At 38.8% G+C, this 20,255-nt stretch overlaps 2 protein-coding genes across 3 annotated transcripts in view; one reads left to right on the top strand and one right to left on the bottom strand.

Moving 5' to 3' along the window:
* The window catches only part of LOC126094613 (phosphatidylinositol 4-phosphate 3-kinase C2 domain-containing subunit alpha-like), a 243,258-nt gene that overhangs the window by 175,114 nt on the left and 47,889 nt on the right, over positions 1 to 20,255 (top strand). The gene's annotated exons all lie outside the window — the stretch shown is intronic.
* Positions 4,581 to 19,654, bottom strand: LOC126094614 (uncharacterized). Its single transcript, XM_049909093.1, has 2 exons — positions 19,566 to 19,654; positions 4,581 to 6,194 (listed from the first exon to the last, which is right to left on the bottom strand). Exons 1-2 carry the CDS (start codon positions 19,579 to 19,581, stop codon positions 5,422 to 5,424), a joined length of 789 nt encoding a protein of 262 aa, XP_049765050.1. The 5' UTR covers positions 19,582 to 19,654; the 3' UTR covers positions 4,581 to 5,421.

Here is a 20,255-nt window from a genome sequence, read left to right as displayed (position 1 = left end):
CTTCTTATAATTAAAAAATATCTTAATTTTGTAGTTGTAGGTGTGAACCACGCATAACATGGCTTCTACACCCTAGCAAAAGTGTCATTGTAATGGGATGAATTATTGTTTTTCAAATATCAGTATTCTGATAATATATTTTGAAACTATGGTATCATATTTTTTTTATATTGTCTGCCTGAGTAAATCTATTGCATCTTTGAGTACCATTTTTGTTTCTTTGCTTTCTGCCACTGCAGCTTGAAGTATTAATGGCATTTTGTGGCAGATATGTTCAGTACTTAATTTTTGTCGTGTCTAGTTTCTGGTAGCAAAAACATTGTGTCACTGTTTATTCTTGTTCAGTAATGCTGCAGTTTGCTTGTGTTTATATTTTTAACAATGTAGGAAAGGACAGAATGCTACTTACCGCAAAGAATACGGGTCAAATTGCTGACAGGCACAGTTAAGACACTTGCATAAAGCTTTCAGGCACAACCTTCATCAGTAACATACTCACGCACACACACACACACACACACACACACACAGTAAGCATACCTCATGCACCGCTAACTCCAGCATCTTGGGCCAGAATGCAACATCACATAGGATGCAAACAGCAATCTGGGGGGTGTGGGAAGGGGAAGGGATATAGTGTACAGGTGGGAAGAGAGACAATTGCTGTCTGTTGGAGTGTGCAGGGACTAGACTATCAATAGCCATACTGTCCGGAGGTTGTGGGATAGCAAGGTGGGGAAAAAAGGAGCAAAAAAAGATAGGGATGGGGAAGAGTGGCAGAAGGCTGCAAATAAACAGTGGGAGATGAGAATGGAGAGGAGATGAGAGGACATAGGTGGTGGAAGCTATTGGGTAGAGGGTGTGGGGACAGTATGTTACCGTGGATTGAGACTGGGATAATTATGGGAGCAGAGAATGTGTTGTAAAGATAACTCCCATATGCACAGTTTAGAAAAGCTGGTGGTGGAAGGAAGGATCCAAATGGCTTGGGCAATGAAGCAGCCATTGTAATCAAGTGTGTTATTTTCAGCCGCATGTTGTGCCACAGGGTGGTCTACTTCGCTCTTGGCCATAGTTTGGCAGTGGCCATACGTTCTTGTGGACAGTTGGTTGGTAGTCATACCGACATAAAATGGTGTGCAATGACTGTGGTTGAGCTGTTAAATGACATAGCTGCTTTCACAGGTGGCCCGGCACCTGATGGGGTCGGATAAACCTGTGACTGGACTGGAAGAGGAAGTACGGAGGAGGGGGGGTTGGTTTGGGCAAGTTTGCACTTGTGTCTCCATGGGGATATGATCCATGTGGTAAGGGGTTGGGATTGGGAATGGCATAGAGGTGGATTAGGATGTTGTGGAGGTTGGGTGGGCTATGGAACACCACTTCTGAGGGGCGGAAAGAATCACTGGATCTTTCCCCACACCATCAGATTTTCCGAACTGTGCAGTTGGGAGTTATACTTACAACACATTCTCCGCTTCCATAACTATCCCGGTCTCATTCTACAGTAACATACTGTCCCCACACCCACCACCCAATAGCTTCCACCACCTCTGTCCTCTCATCTCCCGCTTTGTTTATTTGCAGCCCTCTGCCAAAGCATCTGCCCACCTGTTCCCGCTCCTCTCCATTTTTGCTACTTCTTTTCCCATCTCCCTGCCCCACAAACTCCTGACGGTGTCCTTTTCGGTAATCTAGTCCATGCACACTCCATTAAACAGCATTTGAATGTCTCCCTACCTGTATGCTGTTATCCTTCCCCTTCCCTACCCGCTCTAGACTGCTGCTGCTTGCATCCCAAGTGATGCATTGCAGCCTGAAATGCTGCAGTTTGACGTCGTGTGTGTGTGTGTGTGTGTGTGTGTGTGTGTGTGTGTGTGTGTGTGTGTGTGTGTGTGTGCGCGTGCGTGCGTGCGTGGGTGATTTTTTTTCTTTTTTAACTGACGAAGATTGTGGCTGAATGCTTTATATGAGTATCTTTTAATTGTGCCATCTGCAACTTTACGTGTCTTCTTTACATTAAGTAGCAATCCGTTTCTTCCTTCATTGTTTTTATCTTTTTATAATTTTGGATGGCTTTAAAATTGGCAAGTAGTTTTGGTTCTTGACTGCAACCAGCCGTTCTTGACACAAAACACTTCAATCATGTGAATTACCCATACTTACCATCCTTTTAAAAAAGTTTTTTTCCCCCTTGTCTATCTTAGGAAAATTAGATTTTGAAGCACTATATTTTGAGATAGAAGCTGTATGAATGGCATGAAACATAGTTACACTAATAACTTAAATTTAAATTCGTAAATGGTTTCAAGCTTGTCCTGCTCATTTTAAGATAGGGAACACTGATATTTTGTGCTACATTTAAATGGTGGTTTGCTTGTTGTGTGTGGCTCTATATATTACAACATATGAATAAGAAATTTTTTATGTTAGATCATAATGTAAACTGAAATGAACGAATGGCTAGGATCTCCCGTTGCATAGACTGGTTGCCTGGTGCAAGTCGTTTTAGTTGACGCCATTTTGGCAACTTTCATGTCGATGGGTATGAAACGATAATGAAGATTCCCGATCAGAGGAAAGTCTCTGACCTGGTCGTGAATCGAACCAGGCTCCCTCTCATGTTAGTCTGCCATGCTGACTGCTGAGCTGTGAAGATGGACAGATCATAATGTAAATGGTATTAGCATTGTTATTAATGATTAGAAATGGAAGTTAACTGAGATGGGAAGTGGTCATTTCCAATATAACTGACCCAGTCCAGCACTAGCTGCATGAAATTGGTACCAGTTGTAAAGAAATACTGTGTGCTACATGTCAGAATAGCGTCAAATTTCATAAAAAGAACTAGCAATGCAACAGCATTTACAAGGAATGACAAAACATAGGGTTAAAGGCTGAGCAGAGGTTCATATGTAGTTCAGAGTGAAGTGAGTGAAACAGTGAAAAAATAAATCCTGAATGCAAAATTAAATTATCTCAGTGGGTTCTGCTGTTACTAAATAATAACATGAGAATTATAATGACTCATCAATAATTATCAGTTCTGTCATCTATATCTGCTAGAATGTGCCTTACAGGAACAGATACATTTTGGATGGAGAGTGGGAGTTCATTTAATCAGACTTGAGTCCTTCTGCACAGAAAGTTGTGCATTAAGAATTCAACTTAAGGTACAACCATTGACCCATAAGACACCCCCCCCCCCCCCCGCCCCCCTACAGCCATTGAGTATTCTTTCCCTATTCCATGATTTAATTTGCTGTCCATTTTCCACTTGCAGATAAATTTTTGTTTCATCTTGGGGTAGATGTATAATGTTGATAGGGTCATTTCTATCTGATATTGCATCTTCTGGGGTCCCCAGCATTTAGTAAAAAAATGGCATAATACTTTTGGTTTGCATCAAAACTGTATTGGACTTGGTGTCCAGTGATTTCTGCTGTCCATTATTTATTCTGTTAAGTATATGAGAGTTCTGTAGGATGTTCCCTGCAATAGTTGGAGAGTATTTCTGATGATTTTCCATAGTACAGTTCTGTTCTGCTTATCAGTAAACTTATAGCCATACCAAATCAAAGATTGCATTTAATGTTACCATAAAATCTGTTACAGTGAACTGAGTGTACACAACTCCTGTGAAGTGTCTCTGATGGCATATCTCACTTAGTGGCCTTGTCTCATCAGGCTCAGTTCTATCAACTGACTCATTGTAACAGAAAACCATTCCATGATGATGATTCAGTGAGTTTGCACATGTGTACAAATGAATGCCTCAGTAGTAGCCACTCGAAGCACACTTAGTAAGATGTCCATTTACTTTAGGCTACCAAGTGTATCGACAGCACAGGTGTGGAGCTATTTTGCTATGTTTTAGGGCATACAGGAAGACAAATGTGAAGTAGAAAGTGCAGCAGCTATGGAAGTATGCAGAATTTAATGATATTCATTTTGACTGTAATTGCTCGCTGTCAGGGGAAATGACATTGTGTCACTGTAAGTGTGGATGTAGCAGGAGCTCTTGATAAGAAGACTTTAATCAATAAAGACAGGTCATGTCCCTGTTTAGCCTTATTTCATAAAATGCGCAATTTAATGGAGTGACTTGAGCAGAACTCCCTTAGTTACTATCTGAAATGTGACACTTAGTTGGATAACTAATTGCTGAAGTACATATAAAAACTGTTTTACTTGGGCTTCTGCCATATTTGTGCCTCTCTAGGTTTACAAGGCACTTGGCTGTAAAGAATTTTATTTAGATTACTGTGGGCTTTGTGAAGTTAAATATAAAATTGTCCTACTAACATTTAAGTCAAAGTTGGTCTGTCTTTCTCCTTATTACTTGATCAATAGAAATGTGCTGACATAATCTCAAATAGATTTGAGACATAAAAGTGAGGACTAAAATATTCACATCATGGTAGTTATAACTCGGGTTGGAGTTTCAGAGCTGGTACAATATGAGGTAGAGGAACCCATGGTGAACACGATAAGAACTAAATGTTTATGGTGTCCATAATATTTATTTTACCATTTTAAAAGAGTTGCAATAATTACAGTATCTTGGGATGATTCCTTTGTTATTTCTGTTTTAATGTTTTATTTTCCGTACAAATGCCATTGTATATACATTCAAATTTAACTAATCTTGCACAAACACTGCTTCAGGTAAATTTTCATTGTTCATGGCTGAAAGTTTCTTTTGAAGAGTTGAAGGGATCGATGAAAGAAAGTGCTAACCTTCAAGTTAGTAGAGATTAATCTGATCACACTGTCTGTTTAGTTTTCAAGTGTGCCATATGCTGTTAACAAGTACTACCTGCTTCATAAATTTTGTCTTGCTTTATTTATGTTCTTGTCATTTTATTTAACCAAAGATACAACCTGCTAAACTCAGTTAAACTGTTGTTGGCTAACACTTTCTTCTGCCGACCCCTGTGACTTGTGACTTGATTGATAACCATTTGAGCATATTGTCATATTATCAACATATCTTCTTTATAAAAAAAGTAATACATCATTTAAATCTTGAAGATAATGTTTAATGGCAGATCTGTTATATGTGTGTCTTACACACATATGGTGCATATTAAACTTTTTAATCGTTTATGAGCATCACTGTTGAAACTTTCAAGCCTTCCATAGGTTATTGTTGTTATCAATCTAAATTAGCACTTAGTTTCTGTGTTTAAGAGGAAACTATTATATGATCACTTACATTTAAAATTACTGCAGTTAATACTGATGAATGTATAATCACTTCACAGATAAGTCATTTAGAATCTCTGCCCTTCTAATTTTATTAGATATAATAATAACAACATCTTTTTTGGAAATACTCTTCTCACAAACAACACAGAATATCAATATCAGACGAGATTCTTAATGAACAGAAAGAACTTGTGTTCTGGTAGAAAAGCTTTACGTATCAAACTCTTCATACTCATGAAATTTAGGATTTGTAAGGGCAGGTGGAGCTGGAGGTGCTGGTGCCTTGCTTTTTGTTTTATGTGAAACTGTTTTTGCACTCTTATTTTCCAAGGGAGATATGGGTTTTCCATTTGAATTCAAAAAGATAAGGTTGCCTGCCTCAGTTTCTGGTGCTTCAGTCTCAGGAACACTCAGTTTTTTATTCACAGAACTTTTTGTTGTCTTTTTCTTCTGTCGTGACTCAGTTTGAGAATGATTTGCTGTTGACATATCTGGTGTGCTTGAATAAATGTCTCCATTTTCCTTCAGTTTCATTAGTCCGAAACTGGCTGCAGCAGAATTATGGTCCTCTGCATTTGATGCTAACATTCCAGTTTTTGATGAAGTTGACAGATTTTGTTGTACTGACTGTGTCTTTGTAGTTACATCTGCTATGCCAGGTGAGTCTTTTGGGAACGCATTCAAGTTTTCTGTTAGGTTTGGCATGCTTTTATGATGATGATTCTGCTCAGTTTTTGGATAAAATGTTTGAACTTGACTCTCAAAGGGACTGCTATTACCAATTGGTCGATAAACACCAGCTACAGAAAATGTGGGTGCACTAGCAGCAGCCACTGAAGAGGATCCACTACGTATGGTGTTTGTATCAAATCTCATTCTGGCTCTGAACCAGCGTAATTTTATTCCAATGAAGAGTATAAAACAGAGAACAAATGCAGATGCAAAAGTGAGCATTTCTGTTGATTTCTTATGTGCACTTGTTTCTGGAACAAATGAAATACCATTAAACATTAGAAATAAGTCTACAAATAAAACACTTATTTCATTAGAGAGGTGACACACTTCAGTAAGAAATAATAGTAGGAAAGTTTGCATTAACAATCAAAATTAAGTGTAAAATAAATAGCAAATATTAACTATTTTTTCAATTACCCTACACATTTTTTATTATTTGAAAGTAACATGTACCATATTTACATGAGGCAAATTTCTAAATAATGCTGCTAAACATTCCCTTCTCTGGGAGGAAAGAGAAGTAGGTTGGAAAAGTTTAGAAAGGAGGGGCAAGTCACCCAGACCCCTGACTGAGAGGTGCCCATGTGTTCTGAGGATGAGGGAGACCAAGTTTAATGCTGGATGCAGCTGATAAGAAAGCATGTCATGTAATCCACAACTAACAACTGAGTGCCAAATACTGTAGCTCAACAGCTCCAGCCAACCATCACCAGTTGGGAGTGGCATTTAAGCACTCATGAATCAGGGTGGCTGCTCATGCTTTCATGTCTTGTGCAGTCTATGGCATCAGCATATTGCTGCTGTAATCAGGGTGTTAGAAAGGGATGTTACACAATACTAAGTAACAATACATGACTGTATTCATGCATTAGGAGGTTAGTGTCCAAGGAGGAATGGTTAGTATTCAGGGATATGATAAGAATGATCATTTGAAGCAAAAAGCTGTTATATGGACATATGCCCGATTCTGAATACTTTCCAAGATTGAACACATTTCATGTACAGGGTTATTACAAATGATTGAAGCGATTTCACAGCTCTACAATAACTTTATTATTTGAGATATTTTCACAATGCTTTGCACACACATACAAAAACTCAAAAAGTTTTTTTAGGCATTCACAAATGTTCGATATGTGCCCCTTTAGTGATTCGGCAGACATCAAGCCGATAATCAAGTTCCTCCCACACTCGGCGCAGCATGTCACCATCAATGAGTTCGAAAGCATCGTTGATGCGAGCTCGCAGTTCTGGCACGTTTCTTGGTAGAGGAGGTTTAAACACTGTATCTTTCACATAACCCCACAGAAAGAAATCGCATGGGGTTAAGTCGGGAGAGCGTGGAGGCCATGACATGAATTGCTGATCATGATCTCCACCACGACCGATCCATCGGTTTTCCAATCTCCTGTTTAAGAAATGCCAAACATCATGATGGAAGTGCGATGGAGCACCATCCTGTTGAAAGATGAAGTCTGCGCTGTCGGTCTCCAGTTGTGGCATGAGCCAATTTTCCGCGGGCTACGTGTGAAACTTGCCCGCACGCGTTCAACCGTTTCTTCGCTCACTGCAGGCCGACCCGTTGATTTCCCCTTACAGAGGCATCCAGAAGCTTTAAACTGCGCATACCATTGCCGAATGGAGTTAGCAGTTGGTGGATCTTTGTTGAACTTCGTCCTGAAGTGTCGTTGCACTGTTATGATTGACTGATGTGAGTGCATTTCAAGCACGACATACGCTTTCTCGGCTCCTGTCGCCATTTTGTCTCACTGCGCTCTTGAGCGCTCTGGCGGGAGAAACCTGAAGTGCGGCTTCAGCCAAACAAAACTTTGAGTTTTTCTACGTATCTGTAGTGTGTTGTGACCATATGTCAATGAATGGAGCTACAGTGAATTTATGAAATCGCTTCAATCATTTGTAATAGCCTTGTACATCGTTATCTATTATCTGTACTATTCAGTAAATTGTCAGGTTTATATGTGCAACAGTTGATAAACATTACAACAGGCATGTTACAAAATATCAATTGAAAAATATTTATTTTTAACACATTCACCTCTAATCATTGTCGTACACATCGCATTACTGCTGCTGACAGTTAACAATAAAGGTTTGAATTGAATATCCCACCCACTCCCCCTGCCCCCCACCCACTTCCTCCCATCAACTTCATTGCTTTGGTACACTTTTGGTAGAACATGTTGTGTTGCTTGTCTGAGTGCCTCTGCATGTTCCCCAATGAGGGCAGCAGTGCCCATCATGCAAGCAAGCAGTTCATCTTGAATATTTACCTTTTGTTTGCACACTTTGTCAGACTTCATCCAACCCCATAAACAAAAATCTAATGGTGTAAAGTCTGGTGATCTTGTTGCCCAGTTAACTGTATCGCCATGACTAATCTGTTGATTAGGGTAACTACTCTTGAGGTGTTCCCCTGTTTAGGAAAGTAAATTGCAATAGAGGTATGTTCTTTTATGATTACACATGTAATAAGTGTAAGTGAAAGCATGTCATGTACATTTGACAGTGAGCACAGAGTCACATTTTTTGGGGGTTTGATACCTTTTTTCAACAGAAGTTAATTTGTAATTATCAATAATAGGAAATACGCTTTGTAAGTGTGCTGAAATAATGTTACAGTACATTTATATTCTTGGATGTAATCCATTATAAATATTTATTGTGACACTGTTAGTTTTGTATTCATCATATGGGAAACAACAAAGAAGGCTTTTGAAGAAAGAACAAATAAAACGGTTACTGGGAGTGATGACCAGTGCAATGGGGATAATTGAAGCAACAAATGAGGTTTGAGAAAAACGTGAAACTGGAGCTCAAGGAAACCTTGGATGACAGAAGAAATATTAAGCCTAATTCAGGAAATAACCCAAAAAGAAAAACAATTTTGATGACTACAAAAGAATTAAAAATCTCATCACAGGAAAATGCAGAGTACAAAAAGGATTATTGAAGATAGAGAGAAAGATGAGAAAACGAGTGAACAAGATGAAGCTTATAAGAAAGTGAAGAGCCCTTCTGTACAAACCAGAACAGAATCATTAGTAGTTACAAATAAAGAGGGAATATTGCTAATAGACAATGATGAAGTATGTGCATGTTAGAAAGAATACATAGAAGAACTTTACAACAAAGAGCACTTCGAGAATGGAATTTGAATGCATGAAGCATGAATTTGAATGTGCCCTTCAGAGTCTCAAACAAGAAAAGCAGCTGGCTATGATGACACTACTGCATAATTGCTGAAAAGTTTAGGTAACAACTTGAAAGACCAGTTATACAGACTAATAAATGATTCTATGAGAAATGAATCATGCCAGAAGAAATCACACAATGCAGAACCATTACCATACCTAAAATAGGAAATGCAGTTGACCACATCAATTACAGAATGCTATCAATGTTATCACATACGTGCAAAGGTAAATAAACATACTGAAAAATTTGAATTTGAATTTGGATTTAAAGGAGACAAAGCAACAAGAGAAGCAGTTTTCTCCTTGCCCGTGTTATTGAGAGGAAGATAGATATCAATAGATGACTTATTTTACCTTCATTGACTTAGGAAAAGCTTTTGACGATATGAACATGGAGCTACTTTGTAGAAGTATGAACAAAGTAAAACTGGACAGGAGGGATAGAAGAATGATTAACCAAAGTACAATAGTAGATATCAGTATGCTAGAGGAGGAAGCCAGAATTAGGCAATGAGCTGGACTAATTTATGTGTTAAGTGAGGAAGCTGTTCAAATCATGAAGAAGAAGATAAAGGGAATAGAAGCCAACGGTGAAAATATAAATTGTATCAGGTATGCTGATGATGTGCTAATAGGTACAGTGTCCGAAAAAGTAATTAATGAACTGCTGCAAGTGCTGTCAGATGCTTTAAAACTGTGGAAGTTAAAAGTAGATATCTTAAAAATTAAAGTAATTGTGGTAGGTAAAAATTAGAAATGAAAACCTGTATAAAAATTGTCTGATTTCATCACCTGAAACAGCCTTGTTTACTCAGCAGTATTGTCACAGGGGACAATAGATGATTAATAGAAGAAAGGGAAGGAACACATTGGCAAAACAGGCATTCAGGATTTTTTTTTTTTTAAACTGTTTACGTGGTGAACTCTGCTCTTTGGAAGTGAAAGTTGTGCTCATGAGGAAACTACAAAGGAATTGACTTGAAACTGCTGAAGTGTCAACATGGCAGAAAATGACGAGAATGAACTGAATGGAAAGAAAAACTAACCTGGCAGTCTTCAGGGATGTCAGTGAAGAGAGAAGCTTATTAAAGGAAATTGAGATTGTGAAGGCGTTTGAAGAGCGAGGTGCCAAAGCAAGGTTGGCACCTTCCAATGCAACCACAAGAAAATATTGTTATTGCAAGCTGCATCAATGAATGAGTGACACCAGTGTAGCCACGCCCAGAAACATTTCACTACACTTCCATATTGGCTCCTCTGGTCACAGACAAGCACAGGACCACTCAGCTCAGTCCAGTCCATGATCAGTCACTAAGGCAACAGCCTTGTCTTTTAATAGGCAAGCTGTGTGATCAATGTATTAGGCATAACGCAATGTAAAAGTTATTGTTAAATGCAATTGAAGTGAGAGACTTGTATTTTGTCTGTATCACGTCATACATTAATACACTTATGTTCAGAGACAGTTGTGAATAGCCATGACATTTGTGTGGAAATGGACTGTACAAAGTTAAGAAGAATTATTTATCTATGTTGTAATAAAGTGAACTAATAATTTGTGTGTTATAATATCTACTCGGTTTCCTCCCAGAGCAAACCAAGGAAACCACCATTGCACCAACACCAGAGAAGAGAAAAATAAAATTTATTGGACGTGTCAACAGACAAAACTTTTTCATCATTCACATTCTTGAAGACAAAGTTCTGGAAAAGAAAGGCAAATAATGGCATAGGAAGAAGTATTTGGAAGACATGGAAAAGAGGAGGATTTGACAATTACACGGAACTGAAATAAATAGCTAATTACAGGAGGGACTGGTTGTATGATCAAGTGTGGTATTACATATAACCCCAGTAGAGTGATGTATAACCTTATGTCTAAACAAATGATGTTCACAATCGTAAACTGTATAACCGAATATGAAACTGTTTGGAGGTTTTTGTTATCTGGTTTGCATGTGATGCGTGCATGGAAGGCCGCTGTGTGTCATCAAGATGGGGCATTGATAGCAGAATCATCATGAGTTGCCATACCTGCATGGGCTTTGTGTATTCTCCTGGAATCATGTTCCTAGGTTGTTGTAGTGCAGTGCACAAAAGAATAAAAATATGTGCTGTAACAATATGGTGTGATGTCAGGGCAAGAAAGAAGAAATAACTTGAAATGGCATTACTGTCACTCTTATGTATAAGCTACAGATGTTCATTCAAGTAATGTCCCCTATATTTCCAATTTTGGACGAGGAGAACACAGTATCTTGGGAGATAATGTGCAAAGTTTGATAATGAAGAAACACTTCATATTCACTTACAGAAATTCAGTATTGATTTAAACATGTTGATTACAGCATAACTAAGACTGCATTGGTGACAAACTCCATCATAGTTGCACCAGCACAGTTTGCATCAAATTGATGTCAGGTACAGACATTTGGAGCTACAAAAAGTCAATAAACTAAGATCTGAAAACATGTGTATTGTGAAACGGAAAGATTTTCCAAGGCAGTAACCTTTAGAATAAGTTGGTTTGTATGTATGTTACTAAGTCATGTAAGAGGAAATGTGGCAAGATATCATTATTGCCTTCATTAGTACAGAATTACTGTTTATTTTCGAGATATTTACTAATATCTTCTGAATTTGAAAAGAGTAAAACAAGGCTAATAAAAACCTTTTGTATGCATATCATCAGTACTTGCAACATTTTTCATTTGCCTACCAACTTAAAAAATTTCATTAAGGAAAAAATTAAAAAGTCAGAAGTATTTCCTTTCTTGGTAATTTTAAAACAGTTGGGAACTGATATTGGTAGGTTTCAATTTCACTTAGGAAGATATAACCATAGTGAAAATCAGCAGAATCAACTTGAAGCACTCTCTCAATCGTGTGTTTGTGGAGCATGAGACTTTTTTTAGGGGAATACTTTCTCCTAATCTGCAAAACAGTATATAGATTTTTATTTTATTTTTTTCAAATTTGTATATCTCAGTTCTGTGAACAAATTATGATCACATTGGGCCACTACAGGACTGTACAGCAGATGTTTTGTCAAGGCACAGTTTTAAAAGTGATACCTCACATCTGGAACGCTGTTGTGGACCAAGGCATTGATATGTGAAATAACCACACTTCTAAAAAGAAGTACTTCATATTTTTTACATTCATCTGTGATGGTTGTCCCTTTATAAAAAATCTGCAAAATACTTCCCATAATCTCCTTGTTGATTACATGGATTTTACTATATTGTTGATCCTCCTCAGAGTCAGTCCCTTGATCATTTTTTGGGTGGTGAGGTCCCCGTACAGTCAGTTTCAGTCACAGTTAAGATAGGTTTAAGGGTTATGACTGTCTTGCATATGCAGAATTCAAAAACTTTTTATGCACTTTACCTACTATTATCCCAGACTTGTGAAGAATATTCAGTGTTCACTGTTGTCTTTCATTCCTAAAAAATTTATCAAGGCATATGTACCCATTGTGTTTGACAAGGTGAATCGCGCAGTAATCTTGTTTGTGATATGCTTGAAAAAGAATTGGGTTTACTTCTGTAATTTCTGGGTATGGATGTCCTTTTCTTCTGTGAGGTTCATCACACACTTTCTTTTCTAGCCCAAAATACTATGGATATTCATATTTGAATATGACAGAGAATCTTTGTCAGACACATGTTCGTAGTTTGTAATGATTAGTTGCTTTTCTGCTTAAGGATGTTAACATCTTGCAGTATTTAGTACTTACTACATTATATACAGATTTGAAGGGCCATATTTAAAGCCCAATACGGTGAGCACACACCATGCAGCATGATTGGAATCAAACGTATTTTCATCTGGAGATGGACATAATCCCAATAGCTTCAGATTTATCTTCAGTTTTCTTTTAAATGTGCCAATTTGCTGCTGCCTCTTCTGCTTTGCCCTCCCCCTCTCCCTCCCCCAGTTTTTAGCTCCACCATGGACTGTTTAGCACATTTTTAATGTGCGTATCAAATGTTCAAATGACTTCAGATAACCTCCTTAAAAGCAGCCGTTATTTTGACAAGTAAACATATTGTCATTTTCAAGGTACCAATGCAATGAGTTGTCACTGTTTATGGCGGATCTTGACTATTATATGGATTTAATCTGTTGAAACATCAGCAGTTGTAGAGGATATGACCCAGTTGCATTTCCAAAAGTTATTTGAATGAAATAACTGACTCATTCAGTTTTTAGCATGTGATCATTCAGTCACATTTATCTGTGGGTTACACTCCTTGTCATTTATGTTACATTTTGTTTCAATAGATAGGTACAGTTAAAAGTGAAAACACTTCTCCTAGGTTTCAGAACTATTAGTTTCTTCCTCAGGGAGGGAAGAGGGGTAGGAAAACAGGCACCTACCTGCAGAGAAGAGAATAGGAGACAATGATGAATGTAGTGGCTTCAAATATAGTAAAAGGTCAAATGTAGAATACTGCTAAACACCGTGGCAGCTTCAGTCCAGAGAGGACAAGGAGAGAAACAAAAGATGGATAAAAGAGGTAAAATGATTGGTCAGATAGTATCCTCGGAGTCTTTCGCAGCAGCGTGGCTGAAAAAAATCTTCTCGGTTTTCAAGCTGCATCAATTCTAATAAAATTCTTGACCTTTCAATGGCTAGCTCCACCATCGTGATCAGGAGTAAAACTACCGACTGCTGGGGCTGGGACTATTTTCGCTTATATACATAGAATTAAGGCCGCTGGCAGGGCCAAAATGACGCGTGTGCAGAAGGTGAGTTGGGCAGCTCGTAGCAGCTCTGGCCCGCCGCGGAACCAAGTGACATCAGGTGACATGAGGGGCCAGCGCCATGTTTGAAACTGCCCCTCCCGCCTCCCTACCATCATTAAGTATCTGTGATTGCTTGCTTTTGACATCCAACGCCCACCCCCTATGCCCTACTCACCATGGTCTCTGTTGAAATTGTTGCTGTTCATTCTAATCTCAGCTGCCTATTTTATAATGGAGTCCCCGTATGTTGATGCATGGGCCAAGATGCTTGTGTTCTCAAACTGTATTTTGTGTCCATTTTCAAGGCAATACTCAGCTATGGCTGACTTGTCATGTTCCCTTTGCTTAATATGCGTCTTGTGCTCAGTACAACGCTCAGCAACTGCGTGAACTGTCTGACCAGTATTGATGCTGCCACACTCACAAGGGACACCATACACACCGGGCACATAAAGAGCTATGTCATCCTTAACAGGGCGCAACATATCTCGTATCTTGGAGCCAGGCCAGAACACTGGTCTCAATCCATTCTCTGCAGTAAACATCCTAACTTGCTGCTTGTTGCACCACAGTATGGCAGGAAAGCTGCCGCCCTGGCTTCTTCTGCTGATTCACAAGGCAATGTCTCTCTTGTTTACCATCCAGACTAACTGCTGGCCATATATGGTCAAAAGCTAAGCTACTGAAATCAAATATTAACCTTGAGGAACGATGTGGCTTATGCTTATTGCGTGAGAATAGGGACTTGGTTGCCTGAAAACCTACAAAGGATATGCAATCGTGATTCTGATCTCTGAAGACTACCACGTGTAGGTACGACCTTCATTAAATGATGAGCTGTACTGGAAGCTTAGTCATGATCTGACTCAGTCCATAGTCAGGAAGACAGGGAAGTTATTAAAGCAGTTTGATTTACCAGATGAAGTGGCGATAAAATTGTCTTGTTCCGCCAGACCTCCCAGGCTTTATGGACTGCCAAAAATACATAAGGAACATGTTCCTCCTAGGCCCATTGTTAGTTCAATCACCTTACCCATCTACAGACTGACAAAACATCTTGCAGGATTATTAGTGCTAAAACTATGTCATTGTGAATACCATGTTGTAAAGTTGCAGACATTTGTTGAAATTCTCAAGAAAATAGAAATAGGTTGAAATGACATAATGGTTAGTCTGGACGTGGTGTTACTTTTTATGAGGGTTGCCAGTACAAGACACACTGGATCTTGTGGCCCGACAGTTGCCACCTGGAATCATCAACTTGTTTCATCATGTTCTAGTGACAATGTACTCCTTGTACAGCGACATACATTATGTCACATGGACAGTGTGCATCCCAACAATAAATTTACCATTGACATAGAGAAGGGTGGCAAGCTACCGTTCTTAGATGTTTTAGTTGAGAGGAAGGCAAGAAACCAGCTTGGTCATTCTGTGTACAGGAAACCAACACACAGTGATCGATATTTGAACACTGTTTGTTTCACCACCCTGTACACAAGAAAGCTGTCCTGAACACATTAGTACTCAGAACCAATGTTATTTCTGATGACAACCACCTACAGTCTGAATTGCAGCACTTGAGGGACATGTTCAGGAAGAATGACTACAGCAAAAGAAACATTGTGAACACTTTCAGCTGTCACCAAAGAAGGACGCCTTGTGAATCAGCAGAAGCAGCCAAGCCGGTGGCTTTCTTGCTGTACTGTGGGGCAATGAGCAGCAAGTTGGGACACATACTGCAGAGGCATGGATTGAGACCATGTTCCAGCTCGGCCCCAAGATACGAGATATGTAGTGCCCTCTTAAGGATTACATAGATCTTCGTGTGCCTGGTGTGTATGGTGTCCCTACGAGGGCGGCAGCATCTACGTAGGCCAGACAATTCAGTTTCAGAGCATTTCACTGAGCATGGACAAAAAATACAGTTTGAGAATATATGAGTTGTGGGTCTTGGGTCATCATACCAGGGGTCCATCATAAAAGAGGCCACTGAGATTCGAATGGACAGCAATAATTCAAACAGAGATCAGGGTTACACACTTAATTAGGGCATGGGGGCAGACTTCAGATGTAGAAAGGAAGCAAGAACGAATAGTTAACGCACAAGTAGGGTGGCGGGAGCGGCAGTTTCAAATGTGGTGCTGGCTTCTCATGCCACCTGATGTCAGTCGGTCCTGTGGAGGACCGGAGCTGCCGTGAGCTGTCCAACTCATGTTGCGTGCACACGTTGTTTCGGCCCTCTCTGTTTAGTGCCAGCAGCCATAATCGCTTGTATATAAACAGGAAATATTGACAGCCCCGGCAGACAGTAATGTTACTCCTGATGATGATGATGATGATGATGATGATGGTGGTGTAGCTAGCCATCGAAAGCTCAAGAATTTTATTCAAATTGACACTGCTTGAAACCAAAGATTATTTTATTCAGATGATTAGTACAATTAAAACTGTAACAGAGATGTGAAAAACAAAGTAAAGGGGCAAAGGCTGTATGGTGTAGATGCAGAAACAAATAGAGAAGCTGTAAAGTCCGGGAGGGGGAGGGGGGGGCCTTTGGTTGGAAGTGAGGATCTGTTAGGTCATTTTGGGTCCCCTGTCCCATGAGGAGTACTTTAGAATTTCAGATTCAGGAATTTATTCTCCAACATGCTACAACACAATAAATGATATGTTTCTGTTAGACTAGTTTTATCAGCTGCTACCTTCTTTTTTTGTGTTCATTCCATATTTGTGTTTTTATCAGAACCGATCCCTCCCTCTATGAAATATTATCCATGGAATGAGTAAAGAGACAGCCAGTCATCTTATAATGCAAGTATTGAACATGTATGGTCAAATAAACAAGAACATGAACATACGTGTAGTCCTTCACCTTTAAAACGTGTGTGTGTGTGTGTGTGTGTGTGTGTGTGTGTGGGTAGGTGGGTGGGTGGGTGGGTGGGTGGGTGGGTGGGTGGGTGGGTGGGTGTGGGTGGGGGGGGGGGGTGTATGTGCCTCAGAAATAGTACTGACAGTCATTATACAGTAAATTTTACTTGAAGTAAATGTAGTAAAGATTGGTACAAGATGTTTTTCACATTTCTTGGCAGTGGATGCAAAGAAAATAAAAAATGAATTTCTTAGCCATGATTCAACAATTTTAAAAAGAATATAACTAAGTTTGTATGCAAATTTGTTGGCTTGTATGAAACGTGGATTGTCTACTTTATACCAGAAATGTAATGGCACTCAGAGTAAAAATTGGAAGCTGGTAGCCTTGCACCAATGAAGGCAAAGGCTGTTTCATCTGATTGAAAGATAATTGCCAGTATTTTGGGGATGTGAAAAGGATTTTTCTCAATATATTACTCCTGGATCTGCCACCAGTGTAATGATACATATCTCACAATATTTCAACAAGCAACTGCTCGACATTGTCAGATGGTGGCGGTTGATTATTACCAGCAGGTAGGCATCACCTAACAATGTTGTGAAATTTACAAAGTGTGACCTGGCAGCAGTTGCTTGAGTCATATGTTGAACAGAATATCCAAGAAAGCTTGGAAGGAATTTTTCTTAATGATTACTAAGGATAGAGTAATATGTTACAAACACTATCTACATCTCATAGACCAACTGCATGAAACAATAGATGCAACATGGCCTGGATTGCAGAAGTTAAAGCTTTCTTCAGGTCAATGCACCTGCCAGTTTCCCATGCAAGAAAACCTGGGCACATGAAATGTGGCTTGTTGTAACATCCACAGTATTTGGTGAATTTGACAGCCTCTGATTCTGTCTACTCTTCATGCAAGGAAACTTGTGCCTGCTAAAACGTTTGAGTTTAGTGAAGACATTACGATAACTATAGGTGCATATTTTGCAAATACTACAGAACTAGACCTCAAAGATGTAGTCTGCTCACTGGAAAAATGTTGTATAAAATTGGCCCAAAAGGGGGCTGCTTTGTAAAATTAGTTCATATTTTACAACCACAAGCAATGTATTTCCTGTTCATAAATGAATCATTTACAAGTTCCAAATAGTAGAGATTGACACTTATTGTGTCCTCTCACGAGCCTTACTAAAATTCTCTCTTCAAGGGACCATTAGAAAAATGCTGAAATTCTGTCTTGTGGCTATAGCTGTTGAATACTGTGCAGATGAAGTTGAATCTTTTTAAGTCTCTGCTTGTGATGTTTTTTCTCTTGCCAAATCTATTATTTGTGCAAGAGTGTCCTAAAACATGCTAACAAAACAATAAATTCTTTTTTATGTAATATCAGATAGAGCCGGCACCAGTCAAGTATATGGCTGTTGTTGTCTATACCTGACAGTACTTATCCAGTTGCAAAAGTTACTTGCCCTAAATCATACCCACATGCGAAAAAGAATAAAAAGAAAGCAGCATATACTGTAGACAAGAAAAAGATAATGAAGAAAACTAGGCTTGAGACATTAATACAGTGGCTGACGATCACAAACATTATAGGTGTCATAAATGTTTCCTAACAGAATCCTTAGTTTAAAGTCGCTGTGATGAAGAATGTTTAACTTCCTGTAAAATTTCCAACTGAAATTAAATTTCTAGTTTGTTTGTGCTCCTTGAGAAAAGTATATAATTGCTGGAAGATTAATTTTCCCCCTCTGTAACTCACCACAACTGGAAATAATACCAAATCTTAATATTTCCTGCAACACTTCTCCATTTGTGCAGTCAGAATGGATGTAGTTGGCCATACTATCCTCATAATGGTCAATGAACAGATAATTCTATTGTTGTACCACTTCTTAATTGCAAACATTTTTTAACAAGTATTACTGTTCCTTTCATGACAGTAGTTTCGATACGTAATGAACCTACATGGCAAACACAGTACTAGTGCCTCCTTTCTGCTGACACTAGGCAAGCACCTTGCGAGTGTTGAACATACATCCTTTGATGCCAGCCAATTGGAACAGTGAACAGTTGTATTAAATGTTAGTGTTTCCCATTGTATTTCCCTCTGTTCGAAGACAGTTCTGTTTATTGTGGTCAGTCTTATGGTTTTATTGATTGGAAACTGTCCACTGGGAAAATCTCAAAGAAGCAAATGTTTAAATTGTGCCAAATTAGCTGTTGAAGCCTTGGTATCCATTATACTTAAGAGTCCTTAGTTGAAAATTGGATTAATGATAAACAAACCCCACATGAAAGCAATAAAGGGTAACAGAAAAGTGGATAATTGAGTAATATGCAGTAAAAGTAATCAAAGAATACTATTGCCTAAAGAACCAGTTTTAACAAGATAGTTACAGAAGGCAGCCAGGCAGGCTGGCAGACACCAGAAGCAGATTTTGGCAGATGGAGATGACTTTCTTCAACAAGAGGGCTACTTGCTCATCCCTTCCAAATGTAATATTTGGTAAAAGTTTCTGACACTGTACATGCAGTGTAGAGAATATGAAATATCGGAAAGCCAGAAGAAAAAGAATTAAAAGTATGGTCCAGAACATAAAGTATTAAAATTGTCAATTGAATTTGGCAGACATGGCCCCTCTCTCTCTCTCTCTCTCTCTCTCTCTCTCTCTCTCTCTCCATCCCCCCTCCTCTCTCTCTCTCTCTCTCTCTCTCTCTCTCTCTATCTATCTATCTATCTATCTTGTGCTAAAAATTATCTTACATCATACCTCCAGACACAGACATATTTCTTGGTTACTGAGGTGTTTCCTTAAAAGATTTTGTGGCACATTTACTGCTTCAGTAGTGCATAACAGTTTCACCTAAACTATAGTCGCTGAATAGAATGAAATACATTTCAGTGCTCAGATAAGATATCATTATGAAACTAAGTCTTCTCCAAGAATGTCGCTGTTGACACTTGAATCTAAGACCTGTCATTTTCAGTAACCTGACATTGATATAAACATAAAATACAGTCTGCTGATAACATACAGGTAGGAAATAAGATTAGATATCAGAAGAACTGGGTGGACCTGTCTAAACCAGGTGCACGAGATTAGATATCACTTCATGCAGTGCTCTGCCAACCATGAGACTACCTCTTCATGGATATTTCTTATGCATAATCAGTTTGACTTCTGTAGTGAAAAGTACACTAGTGTGTACAATTTTAACTGCAGTCACAAGAAAATTGAATGCAATGGAATCCCCACAATACAAATTAAATCCAGGATGTGATAAGAATATTTTGTGTGTGTAATTGGCTTTGTTTACCTTGAACAGAGCAAAGGAACCCAGAAAATACTTTATATTCTACAATGTGTCGCATTCTGACATAAATATAATCTAATAATTACATAGTAAAACACTAACATACTTAACATTTATGTAAACCATTTCTGTTAGGTTGTTCTTTC

The sequence above is a fragment of the Schistocerca cancellata genome, chromosome 8, assembly GCF_023864275.1.
Source record: "Schistocerca cancellata isolate TAMUIC-IGC-003103 chromosome 8, iqSchCanc2.1, whole genome shotgun sequence".
In the NCBI taxonomy this organism is placed as follows: Eukaryota; Metazoa; Arthropoda; class Insecta; order Orthoptera; family Acrididae; genus Schistocerca; species Schistocerca cancellata.
Note: the sequence above shows the minus strand (reverse complement) of the source record. Positions and strands in the feature narration are given on the sequence as shown.